The following is an 18426-nucleotide window of genomic DNA, read 5'->3' as shown; positions in this document are numbered from 1 at the left end:
AGAAGTTCAGGACTCTCAGGAAACCCGGACTGAGGTACTCAGCAGGCAGCAATACTCACCTTCGTCTCTGGAATAGTCTTCCCCAGAATGCGGTTCAAACAAATAATCTCCCGTTGCCAGCTCAAATGCCTAGGATACAACAGATGACATGCTAAGCGCTTCACGGAGACGGGCCCCAAGCCAGCAACTTTTTCTGGTACAAGAGACCTACATTTTATGAGGATATGAATCAAACCAAAGAGCCTCCTGAAAGGGCTCAACACCAGGCTTTCTCTTCCTCCCAAAAGTTCAAAGAAGCTTCAGAAATATTCTTGCACCTCTGCTTCACTTTGCAGGAAGCAGCCGTGTGCAGGCGTGGCCGGAGCACTGCACTCTAATCTGAACGGCAGAACGAGGGCTCAGTCTAAGGCCCAGGTCTTTGTGGCCCCAGAGCCCAGCTGCAACCCGCAGGCTAACCTGGCCCCGGACCACGGCTGCGGCTGCTCTCCTGAAGCAAAGACCTTCATGTCTTAGCAACAGGGGGCTACTTTCAGCAACTCATCATCACTTCATTCACTTCTGATTCAACCAAAGGACATTCTAGAACCAAAGAAGCCCCTCTTGCTCTGTCCCCCGGGGCCAGGAGGAACCAGACCCTCGTGCAGCCCGCCCGAGGGCGGCCAGGAGAGCGGCTTCCTGGTTACAGGGCTGTTCCTACCAGGGTGCTGGGGTCGGGAGGGAACGGGAGGGGCACCGCTTTCCCATCGCTGCCACTGAGCCCACTTCCGTTGTTCACAAAATTATCTCAGGACTATGAGCTTTAACTTGCTAACAATACATAAAAATGACAACTGCTATCGCTCTGTTAATCAAATACCATGTTTTTTTTGAAAACATGTTTTAAATGAGAATTTACAAGAAGTTTTAAAAAGAACAAGCTACATCCCGTGTTTGGTTTTTCCCATACTTACTTCTCCTGTGCGTTAGATCTCGCTGTTCTGGAGGCCCTCAGGGGCCGTCCTGTCAGGTCTGCAGATGCCTGTGGGTCAGCGGCCCGGGGCACCGCCCGCTCCTCTCAAGGTACCGCCCTCCCCACGGGCGCCTCGATGAGCCCGCCCCACACCAGCCCGCCCTCTCCACTTCTGTCCAGGATCACAGGGTGTGGGCGGGCACCCGCAGGGGAAGTCTCGTCTGCCTGAGGCGGGGCCCCTCTCACAAACCCAGGTGGGCGTGCTTAGCCCAGGACCACATCTCTTCACCTTGTATTTTCCTTTTTTAAGAAAGGAGGGAGGTGGGATGCCAAGCCCGTTGCCAGCTACCCTGTGACGAACACTAGTTCACAACTCGGGATCCCTACCCTGAGCCAGACCTGGGTCTGATGTGCCCAGTCTCAGCACAGAGTACGTCAGGCGGTCGTCTGGGTGCTGCAGGGCCTCCCCGCTCCACCCAACAAACAATAAAGATACTAGGGTCAATCCCAGATCAGGGTAAAACACCTCACATTTGGCCACAGGTCCATGGGGAACAAGTGGATGACACACTGAATGGCCAGGAGCGTCTTTCTCATCCGGGACACAAGCCAAGAGAAAAGGGTGAAACCCTAACGGAGAAAGAAGACCCCAGAAGTCGCATGATCTAGCCAAAGGAGAGCACCAGCTGCTCTTCACCGTCCTTGGGGCCTCCCTCACTCTTCTAATCAATGTTCAAAAACATTTCAATCTGGTTGTATGTACTTCTGACAGCCTAGCACTAAGATATGTCCACTGAGTGTTCTTTGAAAGATGACCATTTTGATTAGCACCCATGTATTTCCAAGGAAACACAGGCTGAAGAAGCCTATCAATGAAATGGTTTAAAAGAAAAAAGGAAGAGGCAAGATGAAGGCTCCCCCTGTCATGTTATCGGGTCCTGATTCTCTGAAGCATGATGAGATTTTTCTTAACAACTAGGACACAGACAGCAGGCAGGGTAAACACACACCACAATGAAAACATCAGTCTCTGTACTTTACAACTTGCTTCTATGCTGGCAACTATGAAACCATGAAAAATTATTGCCTTCAACTCAATAAGTTACTCTCAATATAACCTCTATTATTATCGCTTATTTTTAATACTTGGGAACTCTGTACTCGGCCCAATCCCCTCAGAGGGCCCTCTTTCCCTTGGACCAGCCTCTGTCCTCAGGCTCTGGGGAGACCAGATACACCCCTTCCTGAAATGCCATCATCCCACGTCAAGTATCCCATCCTGAATAAAATAAGGTCACGTATGCCTTCTGTGATGTGACCACTGCCGAGAAGTTTGGTGAAATGGGTCAGACTGGCGTTTCTTGTCTCTACAGCGCTGACTGAGGCTCACCATGGAGCCCACGGGAAGACGCCTATTCAGGGACTCCGAAACACAAGTGCAGAGCGACCAATGCCGGGGTCCACACGTAATTTTTAATCACACACACTTACATCTGGAGGGCTCCAAAGCTCAAGAAAAGAGAAAAGAGATTCAACACCTGACAAAGCCCAGCTGCCCTGCCTCACGGCGCTGCCCCTGCCCAGTGTGAAAGCTCTCCTCCCTGCCCGCAGCACAGGCACTGACCAGTGAACACGGCTACCAGCCACCACTCTCAGCTCCACTAGCGTCTCTGTAAGATCTGATGCCCTTTATAACAAAGAACCCTGGGCTTTCTCACCAAGAACAATCTGGAGCTTTACTACAGCTTGGTATGATGAATTTAATGTACTGTTACATACTTAAACTTCAACAGCAGGGTGGGCTGGGCAAAGACGGCTCATCTGCACCAGGTTCTCTACGAAGAACAAGAGGCGACCTCTCAGCCGCGGCCTCCGGGGACGGGGGAGGGTGGGGATGCAGGCTTGCCCCGCTCCCAGAAAATCACCCTTAAACTGATGAACAAGAGCTTCCTAAGCAGCCCTAGAAGTACTGAGGGACCTTACGCTCCACTTCTTGGGAGGCAAAGGAGATGGAGGGAGTGCTTTTCCGCAGGAGTCTGCTCTTGACGCTGACACCACCGTTCACAGCAACTGCAGGGCTCAGCAGGACAGGAGACTGTGTGGAGGGACAGACCGTCACCTCACAGAAGGCCAGACAGAGAGCCCGGTATAAAACGGTACTGACAGCTCCGCCATTATCCGACTACATCTGTGATCTTGTCCTATTTTTCTGGTTATATCACCGAAATTCAACACCCCAAATTAGAAGCACAGGATTTCAGAGCTGAAAGAGCCTGCAGAGTATAAATGAGGGCAGCCCCGACACGGCCCCTTCTGTGCTGCTGGGGAGGAGGAGGGCCTGACCTCACCACACCCTGAGATCCAACAGCCCCGCAGCTCCCGCTGCTGACGGCGCCCCCTTCTGCTGACCTGGCCGCTGCCTCCCACTGCTTCCAGCCCCCAGCCCCCCTCCCCGCTGCCCCCCGACTCGCCCACAGGGAGCCTCACCCCTGTCCACACAGCAGGCCCTGCGTTCTAAGGAACCATGACACGTCCACCAATTCTCTCTCTCTCTCTCTCTCTTTTTTTTTAATTTAAAAAGTTATTAGGGCTTCCCTGGTGGTGCAGTGGTTGACAGTCTGCCTGCCGATGCAGGAGACATGGGTTCGTGCCCCAGTCCGGGAAGATCCCACATGCCGTGGAGCGGCTGGGCCCGTGAGCCACGGCCACTGAGCCTGCACGTCCGGAGCCTGTGCTCCGCAATGGGAGAGGCCACAGCAGCGAGAGGCCCGAGTACCGCAAAAAAAAAAAAAAAGGAATTATTAAAAAGAAAAAAGACTAGAGTGGCTACCACCCCCCACACCCCCTGGCCTCTGGCCCATGATCTCCGACCCCTGCCCTCCTCCCACTCTGATAACCTCCCTCATTCAGAAGTCAGCCCCGCCCACCAGGGCCAGCCCAGCCATCTGGTCCACCAATTCTTTTAACCCTCCTTGTCCATACCTAGCAAGGCAAGGGCTCAGTTTTTGATACTTACTGAGAAACTTAATTTTAAACTTATTCTCTGGCATTACCCGTCAGAGCAACATGGGAACAGAAGGGCACACTGTTCTAGATCTGTTGGGCCATACTGGCTGCAAACTTGAAAAACACAGAACATCTACTATTTTCATGTTGTTTTAGCACAACTTGCTAACAGTGCTATACTTCGGCATCAGAGGACACACCCAAAAGAAGTGCTACATTAATCCTTGAATAACAGACAATACACTTATTCTGCATTGTTTTTTTAGTGAGAAGACAAGTACCAAGCTTTACACACATGCCATGCCCTTTCATTTAAATATCATAGGAGAATTTGGAGAAAAAATGAGGAAAGCATGAAACACCACGTGAAGCAAGAGACACATGCATCCCCTCTTCCAACAAAGGACTACAAAGCTCAGCCCACTAAGAGGAAGGTGACAAACCGACCAGGAAACAGGACCAACAGAGAAACTGAAACTGGCTTATAGACGAGGAACCATTCATGCTTATCGGCTCACAGGTAAGGAGTAGGTGAGAAGAGGCACTGGTGGGGCTGAGGACAGTTTACACAACCAGACTTTTGATGCACACAAGTGGCAGTGAAAATGGCTACATCATACTGGAGAAACGAGGCATCCCGAGGCCCTGAGGAAAACCATCGCTGAGCTGCCTAAGGGAACAGACTCGGTCAAACGGTACAGGCGGCTGCTGGTGCCTCAGACGTGGCTGGACACAGCCTAGAGCAGTAAGCCAGAACAGTCTCTAGACTCTGCTTAACAGGAGAGAGGTTGGACCCTGGTATGTGGGGAAATCCTCTCTCTCCAGCAAGGAGACAAGGTCTGTCAGAGCCACTCAGACAACCTTCCCCTAAATCGCAGCTGTCTCATCTTCCTCCACGGCCTGAGTGAGGGGACCGCGCGCAATCTGCAAGCTTCCGAGAGCCACAGGAGCTCCCTGAAGTCACTGTCGCCACAGCGGGGCTCTCATTCTCGGGGCCGCGGGCTGCAGAGGGCCTCACGAGGTCGTCTCTCACAAGACCAAACCAAAACACACACCAGGACATGGCAGAGAAGGTCTCTTAAGATACCCAAGGCAGCCACCTTCCCCTCACCCACCCCTCAGTGGACAACCCTCACCGTCAGAAAGCTTCGACCAAAGGCCCTGGTGGAGCTGCCCCATCATGGGAACTAAAAGGATGAGCCTTTACACAGAGGAAAATGGCAAAGGCCGTTCTTACCATACACGCCGTACTCCAAATGTCAGCAGGGGTACTGTAACCTGCTCCTATTAAAACCTCTATGGATCTATACTGACGCGTCTGGATGTCTTCTGTGAAGTGTTTATGCTGGAAGGGAACAGACTGCATTACCGTGGAGGAACACAGACATTAAACGAGAGAAAAAGCATCTTCTAATACATGATCACAACCGAAATGTTTTAGAAAGAAAACTGTACTTACCACCCAACAAGCGTTTCCCAGGTCGGCAATTTTAACTCTAATTTTATCTGCATTCCGTGGGTCCAGGGGATTCACCAACAGGTCGGCTGCCCGGGTTTTTGCTGGCATGAGCAAACAGCAGGACAGTTAGTGCCTGGAATAAGTGGTTTGCGCGTGTGCACACAATACTTGCTGGGCACAGTGTCCTTTTCTAGAAAAGCAGTGGGTGATCATTTAGGCCTGGAATCCTGTAAGTTGAACTCAACAGAATTTAAATTCTTGGTCTCCACCTCTGGAAAATACTTCACAAGAGAGCAAACTGCCCAGAGACCCTATGGACACTGCCTTGCCCCTCCTCCTTTCTCCCCATCCTTCACCGAGCAGGTCAGCCCTGCTTGGTTCCTGTATCTTTTAGCTGCTCCTCATTGGGCCACGCCAGTTCCCTAACGGACCCTGTCTAGCTCAGAGGTGCGTTATTACTTAACGTGGGGGTAGAGAGAACGCTCCCCAGGGGGTGCCCATCTCTTCCTAAGTGGCCCACAGCCCTCACCTCTCCCTCTGCCTGGGCCGAGCACAGAGACCTCAAGAGTTAGATGATGGCCGATTAACAAATACAGATTAAGGGCAGGGACCAATCAATTCTGGTTTAGCTGTGGACAAGTAACACTGCAGAACAGAGGTCTCTTGAGACGGCCCGGGCCCTCTGAGGTCCCTCACAGACTTGTCAAATACTCAAGCCACTCTCAACCCCCAGGAACCCTGAGGAATTCTCAACAGTAGGCACGGGGCCGGGATTCTCAGGGCTGCGGGGCCAGAGAAGCTTTTCAGATAAGCACAGACCAGGCCTGCAAGAAAGCACAGTTAACCAGGAGGCAGTGACAAAGAAGAATAATGTGGTGAGGCCCAGACAGAAAATGCTGAAGTGACTCAGCATCTCCATCAAACCTCAAACTGACCGGCAAGCTGGGATTTCTGGTAAAGATGAGATGTAACCATGGCTTTTCATTCATTTCAGAAGTAATTCTGAAATGGTACTCACAGACAAAACAGAAAAGCCCGCTCAATGCAGAATATTAAACACCCTTTAGCTCACTCGAAGGTGGGGACTGCTGGAATGACTGTCCCTCCTTCGGGTAGACCCGTGCTGTGGGGCTCGGCACCCCAGGTGGGCGGCAAGGCCAGGCTGCATGCACCGTGAGCAGGGCAGGGAGTAGGCGATGCACCCAGGACCTGGGGCACCCACAGAGCTCCCCAGGAGGGGCCAGAAAATGCAAGAGAACTCTGGCAACGTTTTAACCCTCAAGACCTGTTCCTCAGACTTACGGACCAACCCAAGCCAGCCAGGCCCACACGTTCCCTCCTTGCTATCTGCCCCACACCATGTCCCTCTTTAAGAGGGCACTGACCAAAGTGAGGCCTCACCAAAGGCCAGGTACGAGCCGAGGAGAAGAAACACAGGAAATGAGAAATGATGAGAAGGACGGCAGCACAAAGACACACACGAAGAGGCAAGGTGTTCACACCGAACAGGGAATGGCTGCGAAACTGAGTTCTAGAAGAAACATAAAAATGCCGACCCAACAGACGGATGGCCAGCACTGGAAATGGCTTAGATGAATCCCTCATGTCATTTAATAAAGAAGACTCGGCGGGCAAGAAAATGGAATGTGAGGTTTGCAGAACTGGATTCAAATCTGTTTCTACGTCTGTAAGTTACAAGACTCTGGCAAATGACTTAAACTCTGAGGCTCAGTTCCCAGTAAAGGAGGAAGAGGAAGGGACCACCCCTCCTCCGCCAAAAAATACAAATGAAAAAAAGACCAAACACAGGAGAGCTACGACAGCGCCTGGCTGGCCAGATCCAGAGGCTCCCTCCTGCCTGCCACCAGCCAGACCACCCTCTGAGGCCAGGGCTTCTAAATGGCCAGTGAGGGACCAGCCAAAGTCCCCGCGGCACAGAGAGGATGGGAGGCCAAGCTTCCGGCACTGCAAACCACTGAGGTCAAAGGTCTGGCAGGAGAAGAGGATGAAGCGGCAGGTTCTGACTGAGTGAGCTGCCGTCAAGGGTGCTCGAGTGGAAAGAGGGGATCTGAAACCGCCACCCTCCTCCAGTCGTTGTTCTAAAGACATCACACACGAGTCACTTCAGCTAGAGGAAAAACACCTTCAAATCACACACCTCCAGTACAGATCCTCCTCGACTTACGATGGGGTTATGTCCCAAAAAACCCATCTCAAGTTGAAAATATCGTAAGTTCAAAATGCATTTAATTACACATCACCTACCACACGTCATAGCTGAGCCTAGTAACTTCAACATCACTCAGGACACTTAGTTAGCCCACAGTTGGGCAAAAAAACAACTAACACAAAGCCTACTTCATAATAAACTGTGTTGAATATCTCATGTAATTCACTGCATCCTGTACTGAAAGTGAAAGACAGAAGGGCTGTCTGGGCACAGAGTGGTTGCACCTGTGCCAGCTGTCCACTCGTGTGATCGCGTGGCTGCCTGGGGGCTGCCCAGCATCACAAGGTGGGATCGCGCAGTGTATCGCTAGCCCGGGAAAAGATCACAATTCAAGATGTGAAGCACAGCTTCTACGGAGTGCGTTTCGCTTTCGCACCATCGTACAATCGAACCATGGTTAATTCAGGGGCCACCTGCATAGTTTCTTTGTATTTAATATCCCTCACTTATGAGCACTAGACCAAGTCTCTTTGGTGACATGCTGTTATTCTCCTAGCTTGTGTCTGTGCGTGGTTACCAGGCGCACAATGCATTCCAGATGATACTAGGGAATTTACCTCAAAATGTTAACTGTATTAAGAACGCAAAGGACGTAAAAGAGAATCCGCTTGCACTTCTTTTCCCAGCGTGCTAGTTTCCTGCTGTAGGTAATCTGTAAAAGGTTACCTGAGTACAACACTCAAAAAGGCCCGTTTAAACACAGGGACAGCCACGCTTCTTGTGCAGTTGTACGAGTTTTGCTTTGCCCAGAAATCAGATCACCTCCCGTGATTCAGGCACTATCATGCAACTACCACAGCTCTTCCCTGCTCTCTGCTTCTACCAAGGAGGGAATGAAAAGTGGGAAGAGAGAGGCGGGAAGACTTCACTTCAGGAAGGGCTGGAGTCCTGAAGTCATTCTGATAACCTGGTCTCTGGGTGACACTGTATTCACTCCATCTGAGGTGATCCTAGGAACCAGGAAAATGGCAGCCGGCGGGGCCTCAGTGGTGAAGCAGCCCCACACTGACACTTTTATGTTTAAAACATCCTTACAAGGAAGGCATGAGTACCCTCTTTATATGCAGGAGATTTAGCACCAGCCCAAAGAAAGAGCAGAACTAGGAGACTTAATGCCCAAACCTGACCTATTTGTTCACAAATAGGTACTGTGATATTTACTGAGTCCCCTCTATGTGCTAGACGTTGCCCTGGCACAGGGAAGAGAATCAACAAGACATACAAGGTTCCGCCACCACATCCCAAATTAGGAAACTCACGCACTTGCTGGGAATATGGGTGATAAATAAAATGAATGATTCACACATCATGTCAAGTAGCTCTACCTGCTAAGAAGAAAAGCACAGCGGAGAAAGGAGATGGCTACTGATGAGGGCGTTTGGCCACGGGCGGGTGTGCAGACGGCGTCTTTTCTGAGAAAGTGACCTTTGAGGAGAGGCCTGAACAAAGGGAGGCACAGAGGAGAGAAGCTCTGGGCAGAGAGGACAGCAAGTGGAAAGCGCCAAGCTTGCAACCTTGAGAAAGCTCAGAAAGAAGGCAGTGTGGGAGGGGCAGAATGAGCAGGGGACATAGAGGCGGGTGGGGAACGATACCAGAAAGAGCGCGGCCGGGACGGACAGTACAGGGCTGTAAGCTTTAGAGAATGACGCCTCTGCGGGTTATGCTACACGGTAGGGGGTGGAATGTGCTTTCAAAAGCTCTCTCGGGGGGCTTCCCTGGTGGCGCAGTGGCTGAGAGTCCGCCTGCCAATGCGGGGGACACAGGTTCGTGCCCCGGTCTGGGAGGATCCCACATGCTGCGGAGCGGCTGGGCCCATGAGCCATGGCCACTGAGCCTGCGCGTCCGGAGCCTGTGCTCAGCAACGGGAGAGGCTGCAACAGTGAGAGGCCCGCGTACCGCTAAAAAAAAAAAAAAAAAAAAAAAAAGGCTCTCTCGGGACTGTTCCTTGGGGAACAGACTAGGAGCAACAGTGGAGTGAGAAGAGTGTGGAGTCATGTTCCAGCAGCCTAGCCAAGCACTGCCGCTGACATGGGTCACTACTAGGTGAGGGGGAAAGGATTCAACATACACCTTGCACGTACCACCCTGCTCCCAGGCCTTTGTACTTCAGATGTGCTGAGCCCAGATACGTGCTACGGCTCCAGCAGTAATAACGCAAGAGGAACCCTCCTCTTCTCAACCTTCAATGGCTACAAAACTACTCCAGGGAGAAGTTCACATCCTTAGCCTGGCATGTAAGTTCTTTCTCAATCTTCTCATTGTGGCCCCAGCTTTTCTTCTACTATTTCCTAAGGTATCCATTCTGCTATAACGACAAGGATCTACACAAACTCAGGGAAGGATGTTTCTCTCGCCTCATGTTCTCGTAGTACCTGGTGGCCAACTTCCAGTCTCTAGACCATACCCCTTCCGTGTAGGAAACAAAACACCTCCCCTGCGGGAGGCTGTCCACGGTTATCCAAAGACCAGGCTGCAAACCCAAGCCGAGTGCCTCCAAATAAATGACTGGATCAATGAAAAGGTCAGCTTGGTAAGAGACTAGGCTCAATGAAAAAAACAGACCTCCTATTTCTCCCTGATGCAATATTCACGCAACAGCCAGGGTGCTGGGGACAGAATGTGTTTTGGACAAAGTAAAATTCTGACTGTGAATGGGCAAAGGTGGGAGAACGGGAAGAACGGAAGAATATAGTCAGGTATCACTGATTTGTTGGTTCATTATTCAATAAATGCTTATCTTAGCACTGAGTTAGATGCTGAGGATACAAAGACGGAAATACACAGCACTCTCAAAGCGTTTACATCCTAGTGAAGAGGAAGACAGTGGAAACGAACAACGAACACACAGTGAAGAAAAGTGTGACCAGCAGGAAAAGAGGGGAACAAGAACTGGGACCTGCCAGGGAACACAGTGAGGACCCAACAGAAGAAAAGAGGTGTGCCCAAACACACAGGAGGAAGCACTCCAGGCAGGAGGGAAGGCGTCAGCAAAGGCACAGAAGCATGAGCAAGCATGCCACGTTCACACAGACACTTGTTATTATGTCTCAAAAATAAATGGGGAAGAGACTCCGCTACACTTGAGATTACTAAACCTTTTCACTGTTTACTCCATCAGTAAGAGATGTTTGAACACTCATTTCAATATGTGCATGTTTATGAACTTTACATATTACTGTTCCTATATATTATGTACATTATAAAAAACATTTAAAAAATATCAATAGCAAAAATTACTTGGAGGCATGGCTGACTCCAGCCTGGGGCAGGGAAAGTATGAACCTGGGCACATGGTTCTAGAAGAGCAAGGGGGCACCTGAGGAATAACAGGGTTCTGTCAAAAGGACTTAAGAGCCAACCTGAGGGGGCTCACACAGACCAAATGTGGGATAATCCTGGCATTCAAAAAAAAGCTGTAAACGATAACACACAATTCGACGTGTTAATTAAAGAGAAAAAAAAAAATCCATGAGTCCACGATATGAAGGAATGCGTGAGAGACTGCAGGAAGGGTGGTGTCTCTAGCAAGAGCGTGAAAGCCTCCCTCCTTTCCCATCCACCATGCCCTACACACCCCTTCCATCTGGATGTTCCTGACTTACATCCTTGTTTGATAAACTGATTGTCTAGCAAGTACACTGTTTTCCTGAGTTCCGTGCGCTGCTCTAACAAATTAATCCAGCCCCAGGGCAGCGTCACAGGAACCTCTGACTTACGGACGATTGTTCAGAAGCACAGGTGACAACATGGACTTGGGATGGATGTGGGGGGAGTGCAGGGGGAGACCGACACAGTCTTGTGAGACTGAGCCCTTAACCCTGGGATCTGACACTCTCTCCAAGTAGTGTCAGACCTCACTTCAATTGCAAGACACCGAGCTGTTGCCGGAGAACTGTTTAGGTGGGGAGACACCCCTACACACATGTGCTTGGTAACCAAAAGTGTCAGCAGTAATATGGGAGCAGAATGAGAGTAAAGGAGACACAGAGGTGGCTTTTTCCTCAGATGAGGCTACATTCCTCGTGAAGGCATTTCATTAAGCACCTTCAAACCCTCTGGTCAGGGTAAAGGTAAACAGGAGCAGAATGTGTCTGTCCAATTAAAAATTATATATATATCCTTAGGATGACTAGCTGTGGCCACTGAGTAACAGAGAAGGCTTTGCAGGTCTCTCAGCTACTGGAATCAAAGGGGCTGCAGAACATCTTGAGCTATTTGCAGGGCCGGCTCATCAACTGACTCACCATGTGTTAACATTCTTGCCAGCAGAGGGAGCAGAGGAGGTTTCTGAGCTCTTCCACTGTGGGCCAGAATGGAGACCAACTGTGTGTGACACCAAGGGTTTGCCTACTGAAGTCCCCTAGCATGCCACAGGCGGAGATCTGTCATGTGGCACTCACCCTCAAAATCAGGTTTTGATATATATGCATCATCATCACATTTAAACCCACAGCGCTTCCTTTAAAATGTCAAAAGAAGAATCTTATAATCAAGAACAGCTATCAAAATAAAGTAAGACACTTCCTCCTCACTACAAATAAAGAGCAGGCACATTATTCCTTGAATAGAAACGAAACAAAACAAAAAACCAAAAACTAAATATAACACTGTCAGGTGGAAGTACAAATTGTGAATTAAACTACACACGCTAAAAAGCTACAGGGATGAGATGCTAGGCTTGGAAGGTTTCTGCAAATGTATGATCACTAGCGAAAGACAGGAAGAAGGAAAAAACTCAGAAATGGGACCTGATATGCAAAGAGAAAGAGAGAGCCTAGTGGCACAGAATACATTTAAAATCACATTAACTTATTCATGAGTACAGAAGTAATAAAATGAAAATGGTTAACGCATACATACACGGCTTTACCATCTCCAGCCAATTCCCTTCACAGCATGTGTCAAGGGTATGACACTTGGACCACTGAAAGCAGACGCCTGATGGGAAGGGACACTTACTTTTTGGCAAATCCCCAGTGCTGGAGGCTGAAACCGTCCTGCTTCTGTCATGGGATGGACTGCTTTCCTCATGCTCGGTAAGCGGGGATCCCTCAGAAAGTGCAGAGCCACAAGCCACAGGTTCTAAGGGCCCAGAGAACAACGATGTGGAAAACTCTGGAAACTGGGACTCAGGAATTTTATGTCGTCCATTTGGCAATTCACCATTGAATTGTTCGTAGGAGCTGCTATATGTGTAATCGCTTTCTGCATTTGGCTCATCGAGGTTATATTCCTCGGGATTTGGGCAATCTTCCTCATCATCGTCTTCATCGTCCAGCTGCTGTTCCAGTAAGAATGGGCCATTCTCAATATGGCCATTGGTTTTGGGTGATTCCATCCAAGTAGGGTCTACATTCGCGAGTTCCTGCTCAACATCGTCTTCGTCTTTCTCGGTGTTTTCTTTCTCAGTGTCTTCTTTCTCCTCCTGGTCCTCAGCTTCGCCTTAAAAAGTTGAAGGGTAAGAATGAAAACTTGTCTCTCTCCCGTAACAGAGTGCAGTAGGCACTTATCTCCTCCAACAAGAGACAAATTCGAATGTGCTAATTTCATGTGCTACAGAGCAGACACCTCTTGGCTCTCAGGGTAAAATCTTTAGGTACTCTAAATCTTATCTTTCATTTATTAAATAACTGGCCTACTCTTATTAGAAAAAGTTAGCTCTTTGGGAAAATGGGCATAAATGGAGCTGTACTTCCATTTCTACCCTCTCCTCTATAATCTTCAGAAAAAGTCTGAGGGTACACTACCGTTAAGTAAAAGCTTAATTACAAAATGAAGGACAATCATTAGCATGATAAAGACATGGTGTTCTCAGACGTTTGACATTAAAAAAAAAAAAAAACTATTTTGAAATATTAACATATTTCTGGCACACATTTTACAAAGCAAGTACCAAACAACTCCCCACGCTCTCCAATAAGGCCTTGGAGAGAACCACCCTCCTGTCTGAAGCATCAGCGCAGCACCAAGTCACCCTGCCTGGTGACCGGGCGGGTCCCTACTGTGGGAGCTCCTGGGCTCCTATGCAGCCCTGTCTCCAGATTCCACTGACCATTGTTATTCGCAGTCTCACCCTCGGCTGCCTCCTCTAATCCTGCTGTTTTTAGTTTCACCTCTGGGTGGTATTCATCATCTTGCTCATTGGAAGGTACAGCTGATGTGACGTTTTCTTCTATTATTTTCCTTTCAGCTTCTCGCTCCAATTCTTCTATTTCCTGCAGGCGCTTTTCCAATAACTCAGCCTGCCTTTTCTGCTTCTTTTTCAGTTTTTTCTTTTTGTTTTTAGATATTTTTCCTATCTACAACATGTTAAGAAAATACCACAGGTCAGTTTGCTTCTTTTTAAAGCACCATGCAGCAGCGTAAGTGCTGGCAGCATGGCAAATACCAACACAGGCTGTTTTTCTCAGGTCGCGTTCAATTAAAATCACATGCCCAGACATGAGATCCACATCACAGTTAGGGTTACAGCAAAACCAGAAAAAAAGAAACCAGTGCTAATATCACGTAACAGGACTACTACCAGGTCTTGGCCTTAGAGGGATATAGCTTAAATGCAGCAAGTCTTTCCCCTTTAAACTCTAAGAAGAACTAAATATGCTGAGATAGACACTCTTGCCTTTAAACAAGAAGCACCTCTTGCAAGTTTTATTTGCTGCTGCCTGTCTATAAAGTAACAATGTCCCCTTCTCCTCAACTGTCTTACTCAACTGCCTGCCAAATCAGGTGTATTTCATTCATTGTTGGTCAACAGCACTGTCTGCGTTTGGGTCTCACACCCTGAGCTGTTATCAACAGCCAAGACTGCAGGAACTGTAAAAAATGAGCACATGAAGTAAAGGGAAAAAAGAAAAAGCCATGGTTTCAGTCTGCCTCCAACCATGGCGAGCTGACTTGGAAAGTACTGGCAACGAGAGCCTCCAGTCTTTCACAGAGTCAATAATCAAAACAAGCTGCTCAAGCCACAGCAGAACTCAGCAGGCCAGGTGGAATAATTCTTACATCTCCCTCTCCTACTCGGACTTCCATTCCAAACTGAGGGCTGCTGGCAGCACTCTGAAGCTCTGCACATTTCCTTCCAAAAGCTTCTGGTTCATAAAGATCTTTTAAAACTTGTAGATGACCCATCAACTCAAGACATACATATATATACATATATATATTCTATGCTCGACTGGAACCAAGCCAGGTTTAGCTCCGCTGGGGTAGGATTTAATTCCAAACAGCTTGTTTCATTTGCTCACACTCAGCATGCTGACAGGACCACAAAGATAATACTCTTTCATATTTAACTACTACCTGGAAGTAAAAAAATCACAACAGCAGCTTCAGAAAAACAGGTAACTTAGAGGCAGATCAGAAATAATATAAAGTGTTTTTGGAACAATCACTCTTAAAACCCTATCTCTATAACCTCACATTTTACCAGACTCAGCCAAGAGCACTCCAGAAAGTGCATGAGGAAAACAAAGACAGAATTTGGGACAGCTGTAATTATCCCCCAACTCCAAAAATCACTTCACCTTATCAAAACATTGTCTTACATAATCAAGGATACCCAGCATTTATAAACATGACTGTCTTTTATATTAAAATACATTACAACATCTGTGATTGAGAAAGGAACAAAAAAATGCACAACCAATTCCCCCGAACAATCCTTAATGAAAAATTGTTGCAGAAAGAAACAAAAACTAATGTTACAATTCGAAAAGTTCAATAATGAATAGTCACTTTTGACATGGAGGTGAATATAAGTATATGTGTAGGTACTTACAGGTTTTTGCTGTGGAGCAGTACTCACTAGAACAAAACAAAATAAAATGAACATTTAGAGCAAAATAGATACTTACCTTTATGTAGGTAATCTGAACTGTAAAATGAAATAACTACTGTCTTTCAATGGCTATGCAACTTCAACAACTGTTAAATATTAAAACTTCTGAATCAGAGAGACCTAAAGTTTATCCAACTCAAACAAATGATTGGCTCTTAAAAGGCAAAGCCACAGTGGTTCATATGGAGTCATTTCTCTTACTTATCTAAAATTAAATACGCATTCATTTCAAAAACAGACAATCCCAAAGCACTGACTGATAAGAAAATGGAGAAGAGTCATCCAACCAAATTTGTTTAAAGACAATGAAATGAACAATTCACTTACACAACTATGTTTGAAAACTATTTCACAAGTTTATACAACTAAAGTTAAGTCCAATACTGCGGCAAATATTCTAGAAATCACATGAACAGACTTGGCCAGTGTCAGAAGCTTGATAGACTATGGTTCCGTGATCTAAAAAACACCCTGATGTTAGAAAACGAGATTCAGAAGTGGTGCATGTCCCAAGAGCCCCAGGCAGACAGAGGGCTTTTGCCCTGCAGTCCTCGTGCCTGCCTGACAACACACTAGGGCAGACAGCACGTGAAGAGAGGGTGAAAGCACCGTCCACACTTCACTGCCACCACGACACTGCGAAAACCAGAAATTAAACTATATACACCAATACTCAAGTCAGCTGGTCTTCTCCCACCCTGAAGTCTTTTGAAACTAATTCTAAATCCACCAGCTAGACTCAGATTGATGTAGCTGTGCTCACTGGAGTCAAGGAAGCACTCTGACGACTGAACGTCAGCTACATGAGACCTCTTGCTATAAGAGACAGTCCTCTGCAGAGAAGTGGGCAACACAGGACAGTGTTCCAAGGAGATGAAGCAGCAGGTAAGAGTTCAATGACCTTTTAAGGGAGGACAAAGTAATTCAAACATTAAAGTATAACTTAACTGGGGCACCTTCCTGCTTAAGAAAAAGGTCTAGCTGCTTCTAGTCATCAGGCTCTTACAAAAGCCCCTAATACATACACATCTGACTCAACTGCCCCCAGTGTACAACCTGGCAGGCTCTCAATGCCCCGCACAGACTGAAACAAAGCTGGCTCAGCCCTCACCTGCAGACCCCGAAGGAGGAGGAGCGCCCGCTTTCTGCCACTCGGTGGCCTCGGCTGCCATCCTTCTCACATATGCATCGTCCACGCACATCAAGATGTTTTCCGGCTTTATGTCAGTATGAATGATCTTGCACTTACTGTGTAGATAATCTAACCCCTGAAGGACCTGATCACGTGAAATCAAGAGAGGAGATGACTTATTAATACCTTTATTATTTAACATTTGTTTGTAAAATAGTTAAAATCATTACAAGGTACAAAATACAATGGGTACAAAGGGTTTTAGTAAAAATCTTCCTCCCACCCCGGCCCCCAGAGGAACCCAGCTCTTTCCCAGAAGCAAGCAATGTGTATCATCCTGGAGATAATTTATGCTCATGGAAGCAAATGCATCTATACATATACTCTTTTAAATAACAACTTCAGTGAGGTATAATTTACATGTCACACAATTCACCCTTTTAAAGGTACCATTCAATGGTTTCTAGATGTACAGCCCTCACCACTATCTAATTTAGAACATTTTCATCACACAAAGAAGAAAACACTGTACACCCATTAGCTGTCACTCCCCCTCTCCTCCCAACTCCTCCAGCCCTAGGCAACCGCTAATCTACTTTGCTGGGTCTGGACATTTTATATAAGTGGAATGATACAGAGTGGTCTTTTGTAACTGGCACAGTACTTTCAAGGTCCATCCAAGGGTAGCATGTATCAATACCGCATTTCTTTAAATGCCAAATAATATTCCATTGAAAATACCACATTTCATTCACTTGATGAATATCTGAGTTGTTTCCATTTTATGGCTATTATAAATAATATTGCTATGAACATTCATGTACAAGTTTTTGTGTGGACATATGTTTTTTATTTTTCTTGGGTATATGCCTAGGAGTGCAGTCGTTGGGTCATACGGTAGCTCTATATTTAGCCTTTCAATGAGCTGCCAAACTGTTTTATACTATGGCTGCACCATTTTACACTCCAATCAGCAACGTGCGAGGATTCCAATTTTTTCATCATGGCCAATACTTGTCTTTTTATTTTAGTCACCCTACTGGGTGTGAAGTGTGTATCTCATTGATCTGCATTCCCATAATGGCTAATGATGTGTGTACATTTTTAATACTGCAGGAAAGGAGGATTAAATAGCCCTGGTATCCAGGCAACACTATAGCACTGAACTAAAAGAAAATGCTAAGCCAAGATACTCATGTACTTATTATATATATCATTTACATATCATACATATCACAAAAATTACAGAGTATGGTGACCTAAATGCAAGGCCAAAGTTTTTCTGGAATGATTTCCATTAGAGGGGAATTGTTGCAATTCTTTCCATAAGGAAAAAAATATTTTAAAAATACAGTTCATGTTCCCATACATCAGAAACTCTACAAGCTCAATAAACATTAACATTTGATAAACATCCTCATTCAAACATTTTAAGTCATTTAGGGGCCTTGACGACACTAGACAAGGAAGTGAGAAAAAGACAAGCCGAAGATATATAATATCAATCAGCTCTGACAAGTTCTCAGCAAAAAACCCAATGCTCCTGTCTACCTTGAGTTCCTGGCTAAACAATCTTAACAGACGACAAAACATTAGTAAGTCAAGGGAAAGAGGTTTCAGAAGAAAATGAAAGGGAGACCTATCTCTTAAACAAGATGAAAATCCCCACACATATCTAAAAAAACTTTTCCTTGGAAATACTTTTACATGACTTCACTGACTGAACAACAGTTGAGCTCCTGTAACAGACCATACACCCTTCTAGATGTTTGACACATAGCAATAGAAGTTCCCTGTCTCCATTGGGCCTTGA

At 47.0% G+C, this 18426-nt stretch overlaps 1 protein-coding gene across 8 annotated transcripts in view; it reads right to left on the bottom strand.

Annotated features, from left to right (window-relative positions):
- The window catches only part of SRPK2 (SRSF protein kinase 2), a 228282-nt gene that overhangs the window by 16166 nt on the left and 193690 nt on the right, over positions 1–18426 (bottom strand). For 7 of the 8 annotated variants that reach the window (XM_029233982.1, XM_029233985.1, XM_029233986.1 and 4 more), the window contains 7 exons: positions 16593–16758; positions 15422–15447; positions 13697–13943; positions 12604–13086; positions 5415–5515; positions 5193–5300; positions 60–129 (listed from right to left, as the gene is read on the bottom strand). In XM_029233982.1, the coding sequence (XP_029089815.1) occupies positions 60–129; positions 5193–5300; positions 5415–5515; positions 12604–13086; positions 13697–13943; positions 15422–15447; positions 16593–16758 (1201 nt within the window). The remainder of the gene's footprint in view (positions 1–59; positions 130–5192; positions 5301–5414; positions 5516–12603; positions 13087–13696; positions 13944–15421; positions 15448–16592; positions 16759–18426) is intronic. The other variant, XM_029233983.1, reaches the window with a different exon arrangement.

Source organism: Monodon monoceros, unplaced genomic scaffold, assembly GCF_005190385.1.
Source record: "Monodon monoceros isolate NGI ecotype Baffin Bay Population unplaced genomic scaffold, NGI_Narwhal_1 Super_Scaffold_2, whole genome shotgun sequence".
Taxonomy (NCBI): Eukaryota; Metazoa; Chordata; class Mammalia; order Artiodactyla; family Monodontidae; genus Monodon; species Monodon monoceros.
This window is presented reverse-complemented; position numbering and strand designations above follow the sequence as displayed.